Here is a 22,519-nt window from a genome sequence, read left to right on the forward strand (position 1 = left end):
CCTGCCCCTGCTCCAGCCCCTGCTCCAGCCCCTGCCCCTGCCCCTGCCCCTGCTCCAGCTCCAGCTCCTGCTCCTGCCCTGCTCCTGCCCCGCCGCCGGAGCCGCTTCGCCCCACCTGGCAGCGAGCTCAGAGCGGCTACTGCGAGCCTGTCCCGGAGAGGGGCGGCGCTGGCCGAGCCGCTACCTGGTGTGCGGTTATGTCTGACACACCTCCCTGAGGTGACTTTTTGTTCCTGCCGTCAAAGCAGCCGCGCTCCCAGCCCGCCGGACAGGCTGGAGCGCTCCCTGCGCATCCCCGCAGGGGGAGTTTTACCCTCAGGGCAGCAGAAGGCACCTCGGGAAGGCTCCTAGAAAGCGGTGATGGCAGCCGCTGCTGCCGAAGGATGAGGGATCGCGTTCCCTGTGAGGGACACCTCCAAGTGCGACGTTTTTCGTAACATCTAAAGCCCTTCTTGCCTATGATAGATGTTCTGTGACATACTGTATCAATGCTAAGGTGATCCAGCAAATGGGATGGGGAGCTTCTGCCCAAAAAGCAATTTCAAGCGTTGTTTTTGTCTTATGAGGTAGCCTGCTATGATGTGACTCACCATTGCTACATATATTGTTGCAGCTTGGGACTGATGATGGAAATCTGTGCTCTCTGTGTTTCTCAGCATCCAAACATCTCATTTTTCAGCCCTGCAGTAAATATTTAGAATTGTACAGGTTAAATTAGCATTTGATGGGTTTATTACTTACTTAAATCAGCGTGAAGAATTGAATTAGAGGGCTTTATTTTAGTTTAACTTTTGGCTGAGGAAAGAGTAATAGATAATAAGTAACCAGCAAGTCAACAGATTTGGCTGAGGGCAACAGCAAGAGACAAGCTCTTAGTCATTCTCTGCATCCCTTTTCTCTCCTGTCATAATGGTTTCTGAGTGCCATCATGTCATGTCTTTATGCCTGCAGTTCTCCTTTAGGGAGAAGCACAGATTACTGGGATTGGATGTGCAAAGGAGACTCCAGGTGTTTCCCAGGGTGCTGGGAGGAGCACGGCACATGGCAGCACTAGGGCTCAAGCCACCTCCCAGCCACTGGGCCATCAGCACAGCCAGTCCTTCCTCTCACCTCCTGTGTCCAGTGGGGCTACTGTCAGCTGTATTGATCTCAAATATCATCTTTCTCTTACCAATCTGGCAGAGATGGACTTGTCTCCCAGGCGGGGCTTGTCTGCAAAACACACATCCCAGGGACGGGAACCCAGTGATGGGCACTGGGATGCCTGGGCAGCTCTCAGATGGGCATGGATAAAGGTCTGCCTGCAGTCCCTCCACCATGGGCTGCTCTGAAGAGGCACCATGAGATGCTTCACCCCAGATGGACCCCAACACCCCAAAAATACCCGAAGAAACCAGCTGGCACTAGGGAATGTTGGCAGATTGTGTTTGCAGAGGAGCACAGAGAGCAATTCCCGGTGCCAACCTCCCAGAGCTGCCAAACAACCCCACGTGTGTTCCTGCCCACCCCAAATCCCTGCCCTTCCAGCCTGAGAACATCATCCATCAACAGCATGAAAGCCAAGGGAATCTTCCATCGCAGAAATTAAATCCCAACCAACAGCCCCCAGAAACACCTTAAAATAAAAGGTTTTAGTTGGACAAAGTTTTGTTTGTATTAAGTCTGGAGTTTTTCCAAACCAGAACTGCAGAACCCATGGAAAGCTTTAACAGGTGGGCCAGACCTGAGATGCCCTGAAGGCAGGTATGTGCATCCCTTTCCTCAGGGAAATGAATTTCCAGAGGCCACTCCTGAGGCTCTGAAATGAAACTGGCTTCCTGCACAGAGAGATGTCCTCACCTGTGCTCAGGTGCTGCCTCACCACAGGCTGGGAGCGTGTCCAGCCACCCCCTTCTCCTGGGCGAACACATCCCCTGGAGCCCAACCTTGGGAGGGGGGGAAACTGGCTGAATTCCAGGGAACTCAGTAAAATTACCCACAGGGACATCAGTGGGGCTGGGGGACAAGGTTATAAATAGCAAATTCTATGGAATATAAACCTGTTCTTGTCCTGATGCTGCTGAGCTTCCTTGGAACCTTGGATGGTTCCTGACAAACCTGGTGTTAGATCAGCAGCTCTGCATGGGAATACACGGGCTCCATGAGGTGCTGTGAGGCTATTCCAGCAGGAATTCATCATGGAGTTCTGGGTTATAAGTAGAATTCATCTAAACCCGCAGAGAACAATCTTTGTGCTTCTGTGTCAGTGAAAGCCCCTGGGCTGGGAAATTCTGGCAGTCAAATGTGTGGAATTCTATTCATCACAGCAACCAGGATGACCTAAGGGGATAATCCAAGACCCAAACAACTTCTTTTGCCTCTCCATAGTGACAGTGACCCTTATTTGGCCCTGTATTCTCACGGTTCATTTTGGAGTAGCAGTTTGTGCTGGTTTAGATTCCACGACTCCACCCACAATGTGAAAACGTGGGGTTGTGCTTCTCTACTTCCAGCAGGTTCCCAGATACTCCCATAATCCCTTTTTTTTTTTACTCTTGAGGTTAATTCTGCACAAGCCAGTCACCCATTCCCTATCCAGGGTGTCTGTCGCACAGTTGGCTCTGGCTGGGTGGGAACTGAGAGTAGAAGGCACAGGAGAGCAGATCAGCTCCCCAGGGAATCTCCAGGAGATGAAGCTCCTGGAATCTAATTTCCATCAGCTAAAAACATTCTTTTCCTCATGAAGCCTGTGAGATAGGAGGATGTTCCTATCCTCACACCAATGACTCAGGTGTGATAACTCCCCTCCAGGGAGTCATTAAGCACCTCCACACCCAGCCTGAGGGGTCATGTCTGCTAATGGGCCACCAAGGATTCCAAAAATATCTCATGACTCACAATCCCCCTCTGTGGAACTCCTCACCCTGGGGGAGGTACTGGGCATTGCCACTCGAACCTGAGTGTATATAATCTTGGGGTCTTGGGGTGGGCCAGTGTTTGCAGCCCAGGGTCTGTTTACAAAGGGAGGCCATGGACTGTTATGGTCTTTTCCCCCAATATTTTGAGGTAGTGCCCTGAATTGTTTTATTTCTACCTCCCTCCCGATGGTGTTTCCCACAGCAGCTCATGGGCAGTGCAGCTGCCAGAGGTCCCTGTGGACTAGGGAACAGGCAAAAACCCCACGGCAAAGGACAACCTGGATTTTGGAAATGGACAATTTAATGGCATCACTCTGAGCTGTGCCACATCATTGAATGCCAAAGGAAAATCCAGGACTTCTCCAGCAGGAGTGTTTTTCTCAGAGGTACGTAAACGAGGCATAAGATTTTAGCAGAAAGAAAGTTCCTGAGATTTGGGGTGGTTATTCCAGTTCCCTCTGTAAGTTTTCCCTCTCTCAGCCCTGCTGGTCGAGCGGGAGGAGCAGCAGCGACACAAGGACCGGAGCTGTTGGGTGGGTCTGGGAGCCCAGACTGCCACCCCGGTGCAGCCCGTCCTGCAGCCATCCCAGGGGGATGTCCCTGCAGCAGCGCCCTGGGGAAGGGAGGAGACATCTCCTGGCACTGCTGGAGCTCAGGAGCTTGAGTGGGAGGCGAGGCACCATCCTCGGGGGCACTGCCCCTGTGCCTCGGGGCAGCCACCAGCCTGCGGGACAGGAGCTGGGAAGGGGAGGACATCAGTCCTTTGAGGAGCTTTCCTGCCATCATTTTTCCAGCAGAGCCCCCTTTTTGGGGGAGAATGTACATTTGCCAAAGGCATTATTAAAGCAACGTGCTGCTGTTCGGGGCAGTTTGACTCGTTTTGTGCCTTCTTTGGGGGTGAGCAAAAAAAGGGGGGGGGGGGTTGGAGCCGGGGGGGTGATGGTGTCTTTTGGGACACCCCAATGTCACTGGGAGAGCAATGACGGGGTGAAGGAGAATCACAGAATATTCTGGGTTGGAAGGGACCCAAATCTGACTGTCTTTGCACCAAATTTGCCCATTTCTGCCCCAAAATCTCCCTCCAGGCATAAAAATCAGCTTTTTTTAGTCTCAAATCTGCCCCCCCAGACCCTAAAACCTGACATTTTCACCCCAAATCTACATTGTCCACCTCGATATTTGCCTTTTTAACCTCTATATCTCCCTCAAGGCACCAAAATCTGCCATTTTCATCCCAAATTTGCCCTTTTTACCTCAAAATCTGCCCCTTTCACCCCAAAATCTCCACCCAGACACCAAAATCTGATATTTTCACCCCACATCTGCCTTTTCCACCTCAAAATAACCCCTCTGACTCCCCAGTCTGCTCCTTTTACCCCAATTCTGCCATTTTACCCCAGAATCTCCACCCAGGCACCAAAATCTGATTTTTTACCTTAGAAATGTTCTCCCACCCCCCCAAATTTGCATTTTCACCCCCATATCTGCATTTTTACCTCAACACCTGCCCCTTTTACCTCAAGATTTCGTCCTGCACTGCCAAATTTACCCTTTTCACCGCAAGATCTGCCCCCAGACCCCTAAAAGATGAATTTTTACCTCACAATTTCCTCTCACCTCAAAGAAGATGAGTGGGGAATCAAGGGGGTCAGGTGGGATCCCCCAGTAAGGAAGGTTACAGTCCAAAAACACCTGAAAATTCATAGGAAGGGTGTATGTGTGTGTGTGTAAAATACTAAAACTTTTAAAGTTTCTAGCGTTTGAAAAATACAGATGTGACTTTTGAATATATAAAATGAAAAACCAAAGGGCTTGAAAATGTGAGAAGATGTGCCCGCTCTGAGGGCGGCAGAAAAACCTCAGCGCCCTGTGAAGTTTTCCCGACCCTCTCCCTGTCCCCTCCTCCATTCCCGCCCTGGGCGGGACGGGAATCGCCGCTGCCGCCCGGCCGTGACCGCGCGGCACTGCGCATGCGCGAGGGCTCGCTGCTGACACCTGCCGGCTGAACGCAGTACTGCAGCAAGAAAGGGCGCACATGCGCAGTTGCTCCGCTGAGCCCGAGGATCACGTGACACGCAAGGGCAAAATGGCGACAGATTGGCGCATGCGCACTATCAAAAACGAAGGATCAATATCACGGCGTAAGAAAGGGCAAGATGGTGACCATTCGCACATGTGTAGTCAGCCTTCCAGCATCCCCCATATCGCCATCGGCGAATCAGAGCTCAAATCAGTCCAGCAAGTTTAATTACCCAGGTAGCCTCATCTCCTCGGATGGTAAGATTGACGGGGAGATAGACAACAGGTTAGCAAAGGCATATAGTGCCTTCAGAAAGCGTCATAAAAGAGTTTGGCGAAATAAACACTTGAAGAAAAGTACAAAGATCAGTGTTTACAGAGCCATAATGCTGTCTACTCTCTTATATGGTTCCGAATCACGGGTCATCTACCACCACCGCCTGCGTCTCTTAGAAAGCTTCCATCAACGCTGTCTCCATACAATCCTAAACATCCGCTGGTCAGATTATGTGACCAATACATCTGTTCTAGAACAGGCAGCAGTCACAAGTATTGAGGCCATGTTACTGAGAACACAGATGCGTTGGGCAGGGCACGTCTCAAGGATGAAGGAACACCGCCTCCCTAAGATCCTGCTTTATGGTGAACTTGCCACTGGCTGCCGCAAGAGAGGAGCCCCGAAGAGAAGATACGAGGACTCCCTGAAACAACATCTCAGGATGGAGAACTGCCACTGTAAAACTAGTTTTAAAACCCGTCACAAACAGGCACAAAGCTGGAAAAGCTGGAAAAGCACTTCCTCTCCCTAAAGGGTATCCTTTAATCGCATGTCACGTGCAATACGGGATACGAGCACGTATCTCATACATCCCGCAATAAGCGATGTATACGGACGGAAAACTGAAGGTAATTACGTTTATGACACTGGAATTCTGCTTATTTGTCAGAAATAACGGGGTTTAAAAAGGATTCATATGCGCGATCCCGAAAAACCGCGGCGGCCCGGCGCGCACCGCCCTCAGAGCGCCCCTCCCCTTGGCCACGCCCATTTTCGTGGCCACGCCCCCGCGCTGCGGTCCCCGCGCACAGAGCGCCGGCCGGAAGTCCCTGGGGGCCGGTAACGGAAGTGACGTCGCGGGAAGATGCCGGTGGCGGTGGCGGCCGAGAGCGCCGAGAGCTTCAGGAGGCTCCTGGAGCAGTGCGAGACTCGGGAGCTGGAGGTGCAGGAGCACGGGGAGTAGGGTGGGCAGGGCCCGGGGCTGGGGGTGTGTATGGGGGGTGTGGGGAGTGTGTGTGTGTGTGAGGTGCGCAGGGCACAGTGTTCAGAATCGTCCCTTGGGCTCTCCAGAAAGCCCTCGAGAAACTCTCGAGTTTCAGATAAATTAGTGCATTTCAGTATAATTCTGTCGCCCGAGCAGCGTCCAATTGCTGCGGGCACTGTCGGGGCTCCAGGCAGCAGCCGGGGCTGCAGAATTGGCACCACGGGCACGGCACAGGCTCTTCCCGCGTGGCATCCAGAGAGATTTATCCTTGGGCAGAGTTCCCAGTGCTTGTCTATACGTGGAGCTCACACATGGCGCTGCAGTGATCTGAAAGAAGGGTGAGCTGCGAATTTCGCTCTCTGGGAGCTCTTGCGATCCTGAGTTTAGATCTGGCTCCCTCAGCAAGTGGAGGGAAGTGGGTGATCCTGTGTGTGATCCCGGGCACCAGCAGAACTTTGGTGCTGGGCACAGAGCTGTGCAGTGGGAATTCCATCCTGCAGTGGAACAGGTCCGTGGTTCCAGGGGTGCAGCATCCAGCTCCAGCTGCTGTTCCTGTGCTGAGCCAAGGTGCCTCTCGTGTGCCCAGTGTGGTGCCGCAGCCTCCTGGTAGCCCTGAGTTCTGTGGGGAGTGCTGTGGACCTGGAGGGAATTGTGCTGGAAGCAGGAGCTGCTGCTGCCTCAGGTGATGGGCACCTGGGCCGAGAGGAGCAGGAGAGTGCCTTGTAGGGCTGGGAGGGTTGAGTATGGCTGCCCCTTCCAGCCAGGAGCTGTGAAGGTGCATTCCTGTCCTTTGGAGGAGCACAAGGCACAGCTGTTCTCTGCCAGCTGTGCCTGAGGGCAGCGTGGCACTGGGTGTGCTCCCAGCACTCCCTGGGAGGGAGGGCTGGTTCTGATTCTCCACATTCCTGTAAATGGATTTCTCTTCTGCCCCATTCCCAAGCTTCAGAGCAGTGGCTGCTACGTGGTTTGGGCAACCTGAAGCTTCGCTGTAAAATACAACTGCATTGATATTAAAAAAATTGCCCAGACCTATGATGTGATGTGGGAACAAAACCCCAGTCGGGTTGTCTTGGAGTGTTCAGTTTCCATGAAACTTGACTTCGTGCTCTGTTTTGTATCCTACTGCTCTAAAAAGGTGTAACCGAACGATTTGTGTTTGTTTTTAGGCTCCTGGAGGAATTGCAACCCCCCTTGTTTATGGCCAGCTTCTGGCTTTGTACCTGCTGCACAATGACATGTGAGTGGCTTCTCTCCACCTGTGGCTTTAGTCCCGGGGTTTGTCACCAGCAGCTTGAGCTGCAGTTGCCAGAATGTGAGGAATTGGTTGTGTGAGTAACAAAATGCCAGTGGGCAGTGCTGTGTTTAAAAGGAAAGAGTGATATTCATGGGATTAAGTCTCTTTGACCCCTCGATCTGACTGGCAAATTACTCTCCTTTGTTTGGTCCTTCCCACCCTTTTGAACTGTAGGGATGTTTAGGATTAAAATTCCTTAAACAGCGAAGTTGGCTGCTTTGGGCAGTGTTAAACATTTCAGTGTTTTGATTTATAGCTGTTCAAGGCTGAATTTGTTTTGAGGGTTTAAATTCCAGCAGGATAACTCTGGACTGTCCATGTTAAAAATGAGGGATACTGTTGGCTTGAAGGAGCTAAATCTGCAGGAAGCAGAGATCCTGTGAGTTTGATCTGGTATGGGATTGCAATGTCCCTGTATGGACTTGATTCACTGCACTTGGGCTTTTAGTGAGAAATTACTGATTAATTATTCAGACAGAAAAAATGTCACTGCCACATTTGCTTACCAAGCCCCAAAGGAAGCAGTGGTGTGGGGAATTCCAAGATTGGAGTGTTTTCCTGGATTGTAGATGTGTATTCTTCCAGGGCAAATTCCCTGAAGGCTGATACTGAATATTTAATGCAGATAACCTTGGTTCAGAGGAATTTGAGGTTTTACAACTGTGAAGTTTTAGAATTGTGCTTTAATGAAAAGCAGTGAGTCTTTTTCTTTATTTAACATTTTAAATTTTAGAACTCGTAACCATTTCAGTTTGGCTTCTGTGCTCTACAGAGAACAATTACTAAATGTTTCAGTATGTCCCAATCCCCAGAATGTGTGTGACCAAGCTGGGCTAGGAAAAACGTGCCCAAAACAGCCTAAGTCTTTGTTTTGCAAAGTGAGGTGTGGGCACATGAAGAAAGCATTTTTGTACTTTTAATTAGTAGAAGAAAAATGAAAGTGCAAACCTAACTTCTGAGAAATGCTGCACCCAAATGAAAAACCTCTCCCAAACTGGCTAAATGAGGCCATTAATGAACTGTTTGCTGTGTTACCTGAGTCGTGTTGTCTGCTGGAGAGTAGCTTTGATTTTCCTCTTCAGTGTAAAATATTCCTGCCTAGAAGAACTGTTTCAAAGCACTGAGACTGCTCATGACAGATCAGAACAGACCTCTTGGTGTTTCCTTGCAGCAAGCATTTGGTGTCTGAGAATTAACTTCATTTTTTTTTTAGGAATAATGCACGATATCTCTGGAAAAGAATACCTCCTGCCATCAAATCTGTAAGTACTTCATCAGCTGCCTTTTGGTGCTATCATAGTTTCATGTAAGCTTGCAAATGGTGAGGTTTGACCTGAGAACTCTGTTTGTGAGTAGCCTCGGGCTCGGTTCTGTGCTGGGAACAGCTCACCCAGTGTGCTGGGCTTTAAGATCTCCTTGTCTGTTCCCTCTTTCCCTTCACAAGGAATCTGCTGCAATAGAGTTCAGTCAATCTGTAGACTTTATAGTAGGAAGTCTCCTGATAAAGGGTGGGCAGCTGGGGAAAAGCAATGGATCCGACTCTGGGATGGGGCACATTCCACAGGAGGGGACAGAAAACCTTGGGCAGGACAGAGTGACTTCAGATAAGTTGCATCTCCAGCTAGATAAACTTTCTGAAAGCATTTGTTTTCCACTTAATCTGGATCAAAGATATGTTTGGGGGATTCAGCTAAATATAGCACCAGAAATGCTTCCAAACTCCTCCGTTGTTAAGATTTTTAATTTGAAATCACACATTTTACAAGAAAATAACTGTTCTGTAGCCTTGTTTAAGAAACCTCATGGTCAGGGTGGGACAGAGAGATAGTTCTGGAATAATTTTCTTTCTCTTTAAAGAGAAAAGTAGTTACATCAGTGGAGTCCATGGTATCTGGACCAAAGTTAACTCAGAATCCTGCTGTATTTGGTGCACAGCAGCACTGTGTGAAAACCTGGAAGTGGAAATGGGTTTATAGCTATGACCATTGCAGAGAAGACATTCTTCTGGATTAACACCTGGGAGGGTTTTTTTGTCACAACAGGCAAATGCTGAACTTGGTGCAGTTTGGTCAGTGGGACAAAGAATCTGGCAGAGAGACTTCCCAGGAATCTATTCAACAATCAGTGCTCATCAGTGGTCTGAGACCATCCAACCAATCATGGAAGCACTCAGAGGTACAAAATGAACTTGTGTGGGCAGCAGGGAATTGCCCAAAATGATTCCTGTGTGCTCAAACACAGAGACAAAATAGACAAATGACTAATTATGAAAAATCAGAACTGTTGCCAAATTTTTGTAGGTTTTCCCCGAAAGGATTTTAGGTATCAGATGCAAATAAAAATCTCGTGACAATACCTGGTAGCAACAAACTAAATTGTTTTTATTAGGGTTGTGTCTGTGATTGTATATTCTTTCATACTGGAATTTCATAAACCATGTGGTTTGTTCTGTAACAGCAAAACTGACCATTAGTTACCCAGTTTTATCAGACTTCTAAGCAGTAATTTAGGGAATGTGACTTGGCATTTCAGAACCTTCTGACACTTACAGAAAGGTTTATCCCTTACCTCTGACTTGAGACAAATGTTTTGACAGTTTTAGAGACTGTGAAACAGTAACATGCAAATTCTTGCTACCAGAGGGCTGCACAGACTGCTAAGAAGCCTTCTGGGGTATTCTGCAATAACAAATTCTCTGTAGCTTTAGAAACAACTGATTTTTAGATGCCATTAGTAGTTTAATTAATTGTTGTGATAGATTTTTTTTTTCTGCTTCTGAACTGTTTTGACACACAAGCCTATTGCAAGTGGAGAATGCTGTCAGGTGCAGGGTTTCCTGAAGTGGTTTATGTACTGGTGGGAGTGCCCAAGACCTGCATTTGGAGGTCAATGTGGTCTCAGAGGGGTTTTGTCCTGGCAGAGCAAGTTGTTGTCTCTGACTGCAGTACAACAGTGAAGTGTGGGAGGGGAGGGGGAACTTCTGAAGTGCTCACTTTGAGGCTGGTAGTGGTTTTCCAAAGGCATCAGAATTGGGAAAATGTTCTCAGGTTTCCTACCTGTGGAGATGAGTCTCCATCTGCTTACAGTGTTTCTCTGTCCTTAGATGCCACCAGGAAACGAGCCTTTGCACTGGTTTCTCAGGCTTATACATCAATAGTTGCAGATGATTTTGCAGCTTTTGTTGGACTTCCTGTAGAAGAAGCTGTGAAAGGTACTTGGCATCTATTCCCTGAGTAGTTTTTGTGTGGGTGATTGAGATCAGAGAGCTCTAAGTGATGACTAACAAAAACATGTATACAGATTCTGAGACTGTTATAAAGACAAGTGATGGGGCATAGAAATAATGTCTTTATTCTGGATAATGGTTGTATTTTTTAAAAATTATTTGCCACTGGTTATTGTTTATTCTCCCCTTCTAGATGTTAAAGCAATTCCATGGTGAGGGAAGAGTGAAACATGAAGCTAATTCCATGTGCTTTCATGATGTTATTTGTTGAACTGCATGTCTAAATATAAGTATTGTAGTAAGAAATCTGTATTGGAGTTATGGCATAGAGGCAGTGACCAGAGATACTTTGCTACTGGCCTTAATGTGCATCTTTATTTTGCATTTCTAGCAATCATATAAGAAAACTGTTCTTACAAATGTAAAAATGCTTTTCCAGGTGTTCTAGAGCAGGGCTGGCAAGCAGACTTTGCAACTCGCATGGTGATGCCTAAAAAACCAGGTAGGTGGAGCTGTTATTTCATGAAACCCTGAGTTCAGCCTTTTCGAGGAATTAGGTGTTAGTTTTTTATTAAAACTTCACCCAGAATTCTGTTAGATATTTTTTGGAGGCTAATGCTGCTTGTAAACATGGGGCATGTATAAATGTAAGGAAGTACAAAGTAGTGGGTTTGGTTTGGACTTCTGAGTAGTTTGGATTAAACTACATCCTCACATGAACTTTTTTAAACAAAAGCTGTCAGGACACACTGTGATTGCTCCTGCTCCTCTGCTGCTGGCTCTGACTCAGTGGCACATCAGCTGGGTGACCTGCAATGACATGTCTTAATCTAAGAAAGATGAGTAAAAAATACACTATTTTGAACCTGAGAATTCTTTCAGGAGAATTAGAACTTCTTTGGGCAGGGATTGAGTGAATCCTTGTCTTCTGAGGAGCTCTAGCTGTTGGTGTAATGTCTTTTACTTTTAAAATTTATTCTGCTGGATCTTTTCTTCACTGTCATTCTGCTGATGACAGAATCTCTGTTTCTGCAAAGCTTGGTCTGCAGAAACACTTGGCTTTTTTTTTTTTTTTTTTGCTAAAGCTTTATCTGTGTTTGGCTGAGGCAAAAATAAATATTAAGCTATGAAAGCAGTATGGAATGAGTGGTCTTAAACTGCTCTGTGCAGCTCTGGAAGAAGGAGCCAAATCCCAGCATATCTAAAAGGGCCAGATCTATTAGGCTAAGAAAATACACTGTTTGTAGGGGCAGTTTTTAGGTGTTCAGAGCTCAGAACAGCATAATAAAGATGTGCCAGGCAAGGTGTTGAAAGTTATTCCTCAGGGCACAAATCCAACCAGAGCCCTGAGCTTTTGTGTGTGATCAGGTGGGGTTTTCTATGAACTGGTTGCAAACTAGGCAGAGCCTGCAAGTACTGGGAACTACTTATATGTGGGGGATTTTTTTTATTTTTTTTTCCAAAAATGAGTGCAGGAACTACTGCTGAGACAAAAGAAGGAGGTGGGAGACTGTAATCTGTTTTGAAGCAGCTAAGGCTTGGATATTCTGCTTTTTATCTATGAAATAAAGTGTGATAAACAAACAGGTTTGATTTTCTTTACCTTTGAACCCAGTTTTGACTTGCTGTATAGAACTGTTTAAAATTGTTCCACTGGACTAACTTTCATGTGTTTTTCTTCAGGTGTGCTGGAAGCTTCCTTGAAGAGATTTATTCCTTCATCAGGTATTTTTGTTTATATGTAGTAAATGTGCATTTAGATGAATATAAGCATTGTCACCAGCACCACAAAGTGGGAATGAAGTTCTAGAGAAGAGAATGTTGTCACTGCCCTCTCAAAAAACCCAAACAAATCACCCCAATCAGCTGTTGGGTAAACAGGATCATTTATCCCTCTGTCTTCTTTCCCTCACGTTGTAAGAAGTACCTGAGATTGCTGAGGTTCCCACTTCCATAGCTGAAGGAGGGAGCAGATTCCAAAGCAGGGGTAGAACAGCCTCTGTAAAACAAAACAATTTTGGCTAAAACTGCTGCCTTGAAGGCAATTGCTTCACCAAGCAGCTCTGGGCAGGTTTCATTGCTCTTGCATAATGTGGGACTTCAAGTCCTTCTCCCCTGCAGAAACAGTGATTTTTTGATTTTCCTCAGAGCTCAGCTCTAGATTGAGATGGAAGATATTATGTTGGATTCTCAAAACGCTCTCTTGTTCCCAAGACAGTGACAGCAGGTCTGAATGGGTGGCTTCCTGTGCCTAGCAGTTGTCAAAATGTCTTAAGTATAGAGATTTAATTCCAGGAGCTTGCTTTTTGAAAACATTCATTGGATTGTCAGCCTCCTCTGACATGCAGTTGCAGCCCTAAGCACTGTGGACGCTTTCACTGTGTTCTGAATGCTGGCCTGATGACTCTTCAGGAAGAGTAAATGCAAATTTTCCTGCTACTGTTGTTTATATCTGCTTTTTAATTCCTAATTTATGTCCCTGGCTTTAGTCACCTGCCTTCCAACTTGTTGTTAACTCGAGATCTCGGGTCAGGTGGCACTTATCTAAGGATCTGCATGTGCCCTCATTCTCCTGCAGCCTGTGCAGTCTTGTGTGTTTTGTTCATCAGATCCCCCAGTAGATTTGTTTGGTGTCTTTAGAGTGGCAGCTTGTAAGGAAAGGAGCCACCAAAGAGCACCAGGAGCGTTTTTGTCAGGTGGAAGTACTGTCAGGCTTCATTATTCACACTCCATTATGTGCAAAAAAATTCTGGAGGCAGCTGACAGATGGGACTTGTTGCAGCAGTTGTTGCTGTTGGTAGCTCTTGGACTACTGAGTGTTACAGATAACAGCAAACTCCTGTCAGCTAGAGCTGTGCAGGTAGGAGATACAGTTAAGGTGTGCCCCCAGAAAGCTGTTCAACAGTCTGATGCATTTAATTTTTTCCTTACTGTCATGATGGATGGTATTGCTGATGGATTTGCTTCCTAAATTTCACGAATGATGCATTTGTTTTCTCTTTTTAGAACCTGCTGCGGTCCCACCAATTCCCAATGAACAGCAGTTGGCCAGATTGACTGACTATGTGGCCTTCCTTGAAAACTGATTACCTTGCTCCTGTGTTCAGAACAACCTGGGAGCCCTGTGTGCTGAGAGTTTTAATAATCTCAGATTTATTTTGTTCTATATCTGTTAAACATTGCAGTGTCCCCTGCTCAGATGTGTGAAGTCTCTAGTGTATGTTGGCCCAGCTCCTGTTCTGCCAAAGCCCAGCTAGCAGTAGAAAAACTCCTTTAACTCCTGTAATATTTATTCAGTAGGTACACAGCAGTATTACATAGTAAATTCTTGTATTAACTCATAGCAGCAAGAGACAGAACCTTTTTCAGGTATGTTAGAAATGGAGAAGAAACAACTTATCTGGTGAGTAGTGCAGTGCTTAGCACAGAGCTATTGCATGTTGAACTAAAGGACAGAGAGTAGAAGACTGCCCTACCCTATCTGCAGAGAGAAAAGATTTTGAATATTGAATACTTTTTAATATTACTGAATGAAAACAATTTTACAGTAACTCTCTGGCAAGTAGTTTTATGGCAAATTTATTGTTGATTTTTTTCTTGTTCTCTCTGAATTGTGAAATCTTTCTTTGATGTGAGAAATTTCACATCAGGCGTATTTTTACAGCAGAATAATTGGAATTGTTTAAGAAAGGCAAATCTACACTTTGAGGAAGAATTTTGACTTTTGGAAGGTTTTATTTGAGTGTCAGAGGACACCATATGTTTTGCTGGTAACTCTACACCTTGAGGTCTGTCATGTCTTTGATGCCAAAAACAGCAGGAAGTAGCTGCTCAGAGACAAAATTTGGTCTTTAAGCAGCAAAGGTATTTATTTTATGCAACACTGGAGAGCTACCAGTTTGCACTGGACAAAATAGCTCTAAAGTTTTCAGTGAAAAGGCAGGCAATTTATACAGTCTTGGTGAGGGATTACAATATTTCACATGAATATTCATTAAAATTACAACATCTAGTGATAATATTCATATTAGGCAGGGTTCAGGCGGAGCTTGAGGTGGAGTCATCTCCTTTTGGGGAGATTCCTGGGGGTCCTTCCAACTCTTCAGCCTCATGAGGGTCGTTTTTCTTTTCCTCATTGGCAATGAACTTTTCAGCTCTTCCTGACTATGTGCTAAGGTCTTGCTAAAAACCCCTTGACTCAGCTCTTCTTCCCCCCTCCAAATGTCCATCCTATCTAATTTATGACTACTAAGCTGACCTTTTTGTTATCTGTCATTAGAACAGAACATACCAAACTCAGGCAGGCCTCTTGGAGCCTGGTACCTCCTCTCCCTTTGCTAATCCCATAATACCTGTTCTCTGTCACTTTTAACCTAAATGCAGCATTCCTCAGAGTGGGATCTGTGAACTCCTCCTCAGAGCAAGATTCCAGCATCTAAAAATCTGTTTCATCTTGGTTCTTCTCAGCACATTGGGCCAGGATCTACAAGAAACAACAACCTTTAGCTGTCTTTAAGCTTTCTGGGTTACCCCTGCAGTTACTGGAGAGGAATTTAAAGGTTCAAGTGGGATCAGAGAGCAGCTGGGAGGGGATGGATGATACATTGTGCTGCAGTGTCAGTTTGAGGAACATTCTCTGTGTTGGAGCAGTGCTGTGTTAATCTTGGAGCTGAGAGTGGATTTTAGAAGCAGACATGACTTTCATTCCCATTTGTGTTATGTTGGTAAAAAGGCTTTGGGAAAAGGGTGGTGCTTTGGAAGGCAGCACGTGCCTTCATTTACTTGTCCCCCGTTTCCTGTTCAGGGGTTTCATGGAAGCTGGCACGTGTGCCCTGTGTTGTGATTGTTTCCCCAGTGGGCAGTGCCCACTGTACATTCTCTTGGTGGGGATGTGTTAGCAGGGGGAATTGCAAACTGCTCTGCTGCCTTGAGAGCTCCCTGTATACAGAAGCACTTTCTCAAAATGATTATTTATTTGAAACCCACTCAAGACTTGGATTTCTAATTTTATTGTGAGTGATACTGAAGGACATCCTTTACTCTGACCTTGTGTACTTGATATTTTAAGTTCTCCTTAGAGTACAGTTCTGGTTCGGTGAGTTTTTAAATGAATTCTCACTGGTCTAATTTGGGTGGCAATAGGCAGTATAGAAATACCATTGGCTGTGCCACAATGGGGATGGTCACCTCCAAAACAGGGACGTGGACAAGGCAGAGGTGTTTAACCCTGTCTTTGCCTCTGTCTTCAACCCGGGGATGGACCAAAGTGGGGAGGGGGGGAAGGGGAGTCCCCAGTAACACCCTCCCCCCCAGTTTTGGGGGTCCAGGGTGTCTCACTCCTCCCTTTTTGCGCCCCCTCCCACTGGGCGTGGGGGGCGTGGCTGCCTCACACAGACTTTAAGAAAAATAATTTTAAAAAAATTAAAAATACTAAAACAAACAAACAAACAAAAACCAAAACCACAACCAAACAAAACCAACACAAACCAACGAAATTAAAAATAAATACGACAGCGGCTGAGGCGGAGGGCGCGCGGCTGCAGTGCCGCTCCCGGGGCCGGGATTCGAACCGGGGGATCTGGAGAACGACGCGCTCCCCAGGCCGGCGCCTGAACCGTTCGGCCACCGGGCAGGGCAGGCGGGGCTTCCAGGGGGGGGGGGGGGGGGCGGGTGTCCGCCTTACACGGGCTTTAAAGAGAATAATAACGGAATTTAAAAATACAATGAAAAATATACAAAAAATACATTAAAAAAGAAATTTAAGTGAAGAGAAAATTAAGTAAAATAAAGAAGCCAACTCCCAGGGCGTACGCCAAGGCTGCCGGGCTCTGCCGGGAGCTCCCCCGGCGGGAGGAGGGCGGGCGGCGGCCCCGCGCTGGGCTGTGCCGGGGCTCTGTGGGGACGCTCCGGCCACAGGGCCGGGCAGCCGCGGGACGCGGGGCAGGGCTGGGGGCTGTGCTGGCCCAGCCCGCTGCGGGGCTGTCCCCTCTCTGCTCCCGTGCAGAGCAATAGAGTCCCTGCCAGGCTGGCGGGTGCCCCGCAGGGAGAAGAGCCCGGCCCCGAGGAGGCTCAGCGCTGCTGTGACCCGCGGTCCGTGTCACCTGCCTTCGGCACAGTCCCCACAGCTCCCTTGGCCAGGAGCATCCAGCTGAAGGATCCGGGAGTTTGCACCTCCTCTTTTGCAGGAGGTAAGGAAGAGGAGGGAGTGCAGGAGGGGTGTTTTCCAGGCAGGGAGGCAGAGGGAGCAGGGAGAATTGCAGCTCCCCGCAGCTCTGTCAGTGCTGGACGGACTCAAGGCTGAGAAAGGTCACTCGGGGTCAGGGTTGGGGAGAGACCGGGGTGGCCCTGGGAACCCTGGGGCCCTTGGCTGCAAAGGTGGGCTCCTACAGCCCCAGACTGAGGAGGCTAAAAAGGAACTTCTGTACTCCATGGAAACTCTCCTATATTTCTTGTGCAGTCTTGGAATTCTGTTGAGTGATTTCCTGTCCAGCATCTCTTAACAAAACCTGTAAGAAATTTAGAGGTAGGATTCGAATTTGGGTCTGTTCCCTACAAACTCCTGCAAAGCCTGAGGGACTGGGGTGACGACTACTCTCAGCAAAGGTGATTTATTAATATTCTGTTGCATTTTCCTAAGCTCTAGGCAGGAAAGCTGAGAATTAATTGAGTGAGTTTTTGCCCCTCAGGAACATAACAAGGTGGTACCGGCGTCCAAATCAAAATTTGTATTTCTCCATAGTAATTTGAATCGATTACTCCCAGAAAAACAAACAAACCCAATTTTGTTGTTGAGGATCCGCCAATTAAAAGTGTGTGGATTCCTTCCCCTAAGGGTCCCCACATTCCAGTAGGTATGGGGGCTATTTCAGTGGATGTCAGGGTTACTGATTTGCTTGAGGCCAAATCCAGGCTGGTGTTCCCTGTGGTAGCTGGAATGAGGTTGCAGACAAAGCATTTTGGACCATATTTGTTCGGGAGGGGAGAGTGTGACCCCTGCCCCCCCCCCCCATGTTTCCCTGTGTCATGGGCTTACCCGTGTGAATAAATCAAGAATGGCATTCGCTGGCCCAGTGCTGACTGCCCACATTTTGGGCAGTTTCTGGATGGGAGGTTTTTATTTCTCCCCGCCCCTTGTGGGCAATCCTTTTTGAAATGATCTGTCCCCCCCCATCGGTAACACCCTTCTTTCTTTCTGCCCCCACCCCCCAGGTCATGTAATTGTGCAGCCAAAGTTTAGCTAATGAAGCTGTATGGTGATCAATAGAGCCTACGTTTTGGCATGTTCTCACCATATCAGCAATTGTGCAGGTTTCTGGTTTGGGGATGGTTTGCAGAGCTTTTACAATCTTCATTTGCATTGTCAAAGGCCAATTGTTTAAAAATCAGTTCACGAATGTCATCATTATCCACTTGTCATCCCAAAGTGGCCTAAAGCTGATCTAAAATTTGGGGGTAGGGTTCTGTCAAACCTTGAAGAATTATAGCAAAAGATAAACTTGTGTCCTTGTCCGTTGCAGGGGCTTTTCTGATCACTTGTAAGGCAAGCTTGGCAATTGTGCTATAAATATCCCTGGGATAGTTTGCTTGAGCTTCGGGGGCCGCATAGGCCCCCTCCCCTGCCAGCTTGCCATAACTTATTCCCTGTTGTTGAAAGGCGTGATCTATAGCTTGGGCTGTACATTTTTCTTTAAAGTGTGATAGCCAAATTGTGTTGTTGTTAAAACCACTTTCAAGAGACATTATTAATCATGAGGAACTTAACGTTTCTAAAAAGGAGCACACACGGGGTGAAGAGATACTGCTTTCTCTTACTAACTGCTGTAAATCTTTTATCATTTCATAAGACAGGTTATGATATTTAGGAGATTTTTGTTGTCAGTATATTACAGGGCAGGTGGGTACAACTTCCCAAACTCCTGCTGCTAAAGCTTTTTCTCTGCAATCGTCCCATTTGTTTGCATATAACCTTCTGTGCATGCGCTGAGTATTAATGGAAGGAGATAATTTTCGTTCCAGTTCGTCTAACTCCCGATCAGAAGAATCATTGTAGTCAGTGTCAGATTCCTCTTTCAGGAGGGTGGAAAGGCATGATTGTGGGAGTTTAGGCAGCTTGCAGCCCCTCTTCTCCTTAAAGGGTAACTCTGTGCTCTTAGTTTCGTCCTCCTTCACAGGAGGAGCGGGAGGTTTGGCTGCAGCAGTCTCTGTCTCTTTTTGAGCTGCTTTTAAAGTAGCCAGTAGCATACCCCACCTAGTTAAGTGTTTGCAAGCCACAGAGTCCCCAAATCCCGCTTGCTCACAGAGCATACGATCAACTTGTTGCCAAGTTTCTATTTGGAAAGTCCCATCTTTTGGAAAATCAGGTAGATGTAATGACATCATTTTCCAGGGTAAGTGGTGCACGTGGTAATCAAGATGGTGGCACCCAAGGCACTTCCGGTGTGCCAAATGTAAACATCTGGCAAGATGGCACCGCCCATGAGACACAAGTGAATCTCATAGACAATAATGATATTGATGAGCTGGTCCCCTGGTTGCCAGGGACCATTCTGGAATGGAGAGGATAGGCCGTGACATCACAAAGGGACCCATGGCACACAAATGGGGCTTCATTTTGGGGTTGTAGGGTGTTGGTTCTTTGGTTACCAGGGCCCACGCCAGAATAGGGAGAATAGGTTGTGACATCACAAAGGAGCCCTTGGCACATGGATGGGGTTGAACATGGTGGGAGCTTGGTTCTTTGGTTTTCAGGGGCTAATCCGGAATGGAGAGGATAGGCCGTGACAAGAAGTGCCTGTCAGAACTGCAAAGATGGACTCAGAAGAATCTTATGTGCATGTGTTCTCGACTCTGCCCTGCATACCTTTGTGCTGGGGTCAAAACTCAGTCTCTCCACGTCCCTCTCCTAAGGGACTTGTTCTTAGACATCCCCGTTCCCTTACGCTCATTTCAAAAGCCCTCCTGGCAATTCCCAAGCCTGTACCTGGCTCTCATGCCCTCTCTGGCTCAGAGCTCTCGACTTGTCTTGCAGAGAGCTGCGCCTGTCAATGCACCTTCCGAAAACGTGTCCCTTCAGCTGGCTCCGAGGTTCCTGCAGTTGCACCAGGCCCTGCCCAAGGCCCTCCCATCAGGGGCTGGGCCTCGGAGCCAGGGGAGAATCCACCCATGGCTTGGCCATTCTTCCCCAGCCCTTGTCTGGCCCAGCCTCCTCCCCCCTGCACACTCACCACTGCCACAGGCTGCACTGGGGCAGCATTTACTTCCTGGGCCCTTTAGAGCTGCCCCCATGGGGACACTTGCATTTGATGTGCCAGGCACTAGAGCCAATCCCAGCCAGTCCTGCCCATCAACCCCAGCCCAGCTCACTGACTCCTGGTGGCCCCTGGAAGCCAAGAGCCAAAGGCCGACAGCCACAGAGTGCAGCCCCACCCATCTGCACTGGGGCCTCAGGGCTTCCCTTTCCCAAGCAGCCTCTGCAAACCCTTGTCAGAGAGAAAATTGGGTGACCCGACTCATGCTTTTAGTAAAGAGGTCTAAACATTTCTTGAATAATGGAGAGGGATGACTTTTTTGTTCTTGACATTTCCAGTTCTCCATTTGGGGGCAGGATGTCCTCTAGGCTAATGTTTTGTTCCCTGTGGAGTGAGTGCAGCCTCAGAGAGCTGAGCCCTGTCTGGCTGGGCTTGGCCTCTCCTGGAGAGACTCAGGCCTGGCTGGGCTGCCCCAGACAGACACTGAAGGAAGAAGAACTCAGGCCGCCTGTGTCTGGTGTCCCTGCACAGCAGTCTGAGCTGAGCCCCACCTCTGCCTCAGGGCCTTGGCCAAAGGGCTGGCAAGGAAGAGGCCCAGGAGCCTTTCGACCTGCCCAGCTTTCCTGCTGCCTGGGGGCTCTCAGTCCTCGCCTGACACCGTGTGGGCCCAAGGCCTTGGCGGCTTAGGGCTTACGGCTGCCAACACCATCCCACCAGCCTGACCCCTGTCACCACCAGTGAGGAGGGCTATGTTAATATTCCTCTAGTCAATGTAAAACACAGGAATGTAAGAGATTGTTCCATCTCTGACACGCTCCTTTGTTTTTACATTGACCAGTGTAATGAACAATTAGTAATTGGGTGTTCTGCCAAGGTGTCAGTCTTGTTAATGGGGCAATTAAACGCCTTGGGCAAGGCTTCTTTGAAGCCGTTTAAAGTTGCACAAGTGGTGTTTAACCACTTCGAAGCTATTTCCTTCAGCTGAGGTACGTGCCAAGAGTAAGTTTTGTGGGCTACCAGGAGCCCCCCCCCCCCGCCCCGAGCCCAGGGACTGAAACAAAATGGCAGACACTGACTTTGGCCTTTAGCAGAGAGCCTTCTTCACCGACTTAGGGGGACATTTTGGATTGCTTGCTGGCCTCCTGGAGAGTCTACAACAGAAAGTTGCTACATTTTCCTGCCTTGGCAGAGCCAGCCTGCCTGGATACCAGCTGCTTGACCAAACGACACTGTGGAAAAATCTGCCCGGAGTCAAGCTGGCCAGTGAGTGCCCACTGGGGGGTATTTAAGGCAGTGCCCAGCGCTGTTGTCTGGTACAGTCCATTCAGTGTTGCTCAGGGTCCTGTGCTGGCTGCTGGCCCCACTCCTCGCTCCGTCCTGCTTGCCTCTATCTTGCCTGCTTCCCTCCTGCTCGGGTCCCACCTGCCTGTGTCTGCATCTTCTGCTCATCTTGGATCCAGTCTGCTCACCACCTGCTTCTCTCTGGCGGTTCTTCCCTGACTGCCTGAAGCTGACTACACTCGATTCCCTTGCTGGTGGTGGTAACCTTTTTCCAATTTCCTTTTGTAGCCTTTCCTTTTCCTTATCTCCCCCTCTTCTTCTCCCCACCTCCCCCTCGCTTTTACTGTTACTTATTTTTACAATAAAGCTAATGGTCTGTTTGAGACCTAACGTTTGGAATTTTGTGCCTCAATCTCGCCTTCGAAGTAATCATCTAAAAGAACCACGTTATAGCCTTTAACCGGTCTGTAACAGGTGAGGGGCCATTCATGGTTGCTTCTGTGCTGCTTTGCTCATCCCCATGGGGATGCAGCTCAGAAGGGGAAGATGAAAGGGAAAAAGGAAAGGGGAAAGGGAAAGTCCCCTGAGACTCCTTGAGTAGATCCCAAAGGGGCCGGTGTGTGCTCTTCTGAGGGCCATGGTGAGAAAACAGGCCGAGATGGAGGCTTGGGGCAGATCCTCCTCTCTTATCCCGGTCCTGCACACCCCTGTGCTGTGGAGGGCTGGGATCCCTGGGAAGGCTCTCCGGGCTGGCACAACCCTGGCACAGCTGCTGGCCAAAGGGCACCTGCCTGCGCTGCCCGTGGGAGAAGTGACCCCAGTCGGGCTGGGCTTCGTATTTAGGGGGTCTCCTCTGAAGAAGCCCAGAGCTGTTCCTGCCCCTCCCCGCAAGGGCTCCTCCAGCAGCACCAGCTTCCCACCCTGCCACCTCCTCACACGTGCCCCTGGGCTGGGCTGGGCTGGGCTGGGCTGGGCTGTGCAAGACTGGAGACCGCGGGTGGGCTGTGCTTTGGGGCTGGAAGGCTTCTGCTCCCGTCTGCCACACTCCCAAATGGTGCCCTACAGCCGAGAAGAGGCGGTTGCAGGGATATCCCGGGGCATCCCTGAGCAAGGATCCCAGGGGTGCACTGAACCTACCCCAGGGGATCCCAGTGGTGCCCAGGGTGGGGGTCACAGGGATGTCCCAGTACTGCCACAGGGTGTCCTGGGATTGCTGGGATGGCAACAGCAGCAGTGGGGACCTGAAGGTGCCTGGCACTGGAGATTCTCCACTGAGGAACCTCAGTGACTCT

The 22,519-nt window shown here is 48.4% G+C and overlaps 3 protein-coding genes across 4 annotated transcripts in view; all 3 read left to right on the top strand.

Annotated features, from left to right (window-relative positions):
* The first annotated feature begins 5,040 nt into the window (after nucleotides 1-5,040).
* On the top strand, nucleotides 5,041-15,743 carry COPS8 (COP9 signalosome subunit 8). 2 transcript variants are annotated; one of them, XM_027661934.1, is made up of 9 exons: nucleotides 5,041-5,075; nucleotides 5,776-5,822; nucleotides 7,345-7,415; nucleotides 8,686-8,734; nucleotides 9,515-9,647; nucleotides 10,576-10,683; nucleotides 11,138-11,200; nucleotides 12,382-12,423; nucleotides 13,705-15,743. In XM_027661934.1, the coding sequence occupies exons 2-9, from the start codon at nucleotides 5,799-5,801 to the stop codon at nucleotides 13,782-13,784; spliced, it is 570 nt and encodes a 189-aa protein (XP_027517735.1). In that variant the 5' UTR covers nucleotides 5,041-5,075; nucleotides 5,776-5,798; the 3' UTR covers nucleotides 13,785-15,743. The 2 variants fall into 2 exon arrangements, with proteins under 2 accessions (XP_027517735.1, XP_027517734.1); XM_027661933.1 differs by lacking the exons at nucleotides 5,041-5,075; nucleotides 5,776-5,822 and adding an exon at nucleotides 6,006-6,136.
* LOC113955856 lies at nucleotides 14,070-21,565 on the top strand. Its single transcript, XM_027661818.1, has 3 exons — nucleotides 14,070-14,101; nucleotides 16,516-16,886; nucleotides 21,136-21,565. Exons 1-3 carry the CDS (start codon nucleotides 14,070-14,072, stop codon nucleotides 21,444-21,446), a joined length of 714 nt encoding a protein of 237 aa, XP_027517619.1. The 3' UTR covers nucleotides 21,447-21,565.
* The window catches only part of LOC113955832 (galactose-3-O-sulfotransferase 2-like), a 15,623-nt gene continuing 14,287 nt past the window's right edge, over nucleotides 21,184-22,519 (top strand). The window contains exon 1 of the mRNA XM_027661743.1: nucleotides 21,184-21,209. The gene's annotated coding sequence lies outside the window, so the exon portion shown is untranslated. The remainder of the gene's footprint in view (nucleotides 21,210-22,519) is intronic.

This window comes from Corapipo altera, unplaced genomic scaffold (assembly GCF_003945725.1).
Source record: "Corapipo altera isolate COAL_440 unplaced genomic scaffold, ASM394572v1 175, whole genome shotgun sequence".
In the NCBI taxonomy this organism is placed as follows: Eukaryota; Metazoa; Chordata; class Aves; order Passeriformes; family Pipridae; genus Corapipo; species Corapipo altera.

Coding starts and splice junctions, on each gene's coding strand:
- COPS8 (XM_027661933.1), top strand. CDS start 6,059: ATGCCGGTGGCGGTGGCGGCCGAGAGCGCCGAGAGCTTCAGGAGGCTC. Junction 9,648..10,575: donor AATCATGGAAGCACTCAGAG/GTACAAAATGAA, acceptor CTCTGTCCTTAG/ATGCCACCAGGAAACGAGCC. Junction 11,201..12,381: donor GGTGATGCCTAAAAAACCAG/GTAGGTGGAGCT, acceptor GTTTTTCTTCAG/GTGTGCTGGAAGCTTCCTTG.
- LOC113955856 (XM_027661818.1), top strand. CDS start 14,070: ATGTTAGAAATGGAGAAGAAACAACTTATCTG. Junction 14,102..16,515: donor GAGAAGAAACAACTTATCTG/GTGAGTAGTGCA, acceptor GCGTACGCCAAG/GCTGCCGGGCTCTGCCGGGA. Junction 16,887..21,135: donor CACCTCCTCTTTTGCAGGAG/GTAAGGAAGAGG, acceptor CTGCCTTGGCAG/AGCCAGCCTGCCTGGATACC.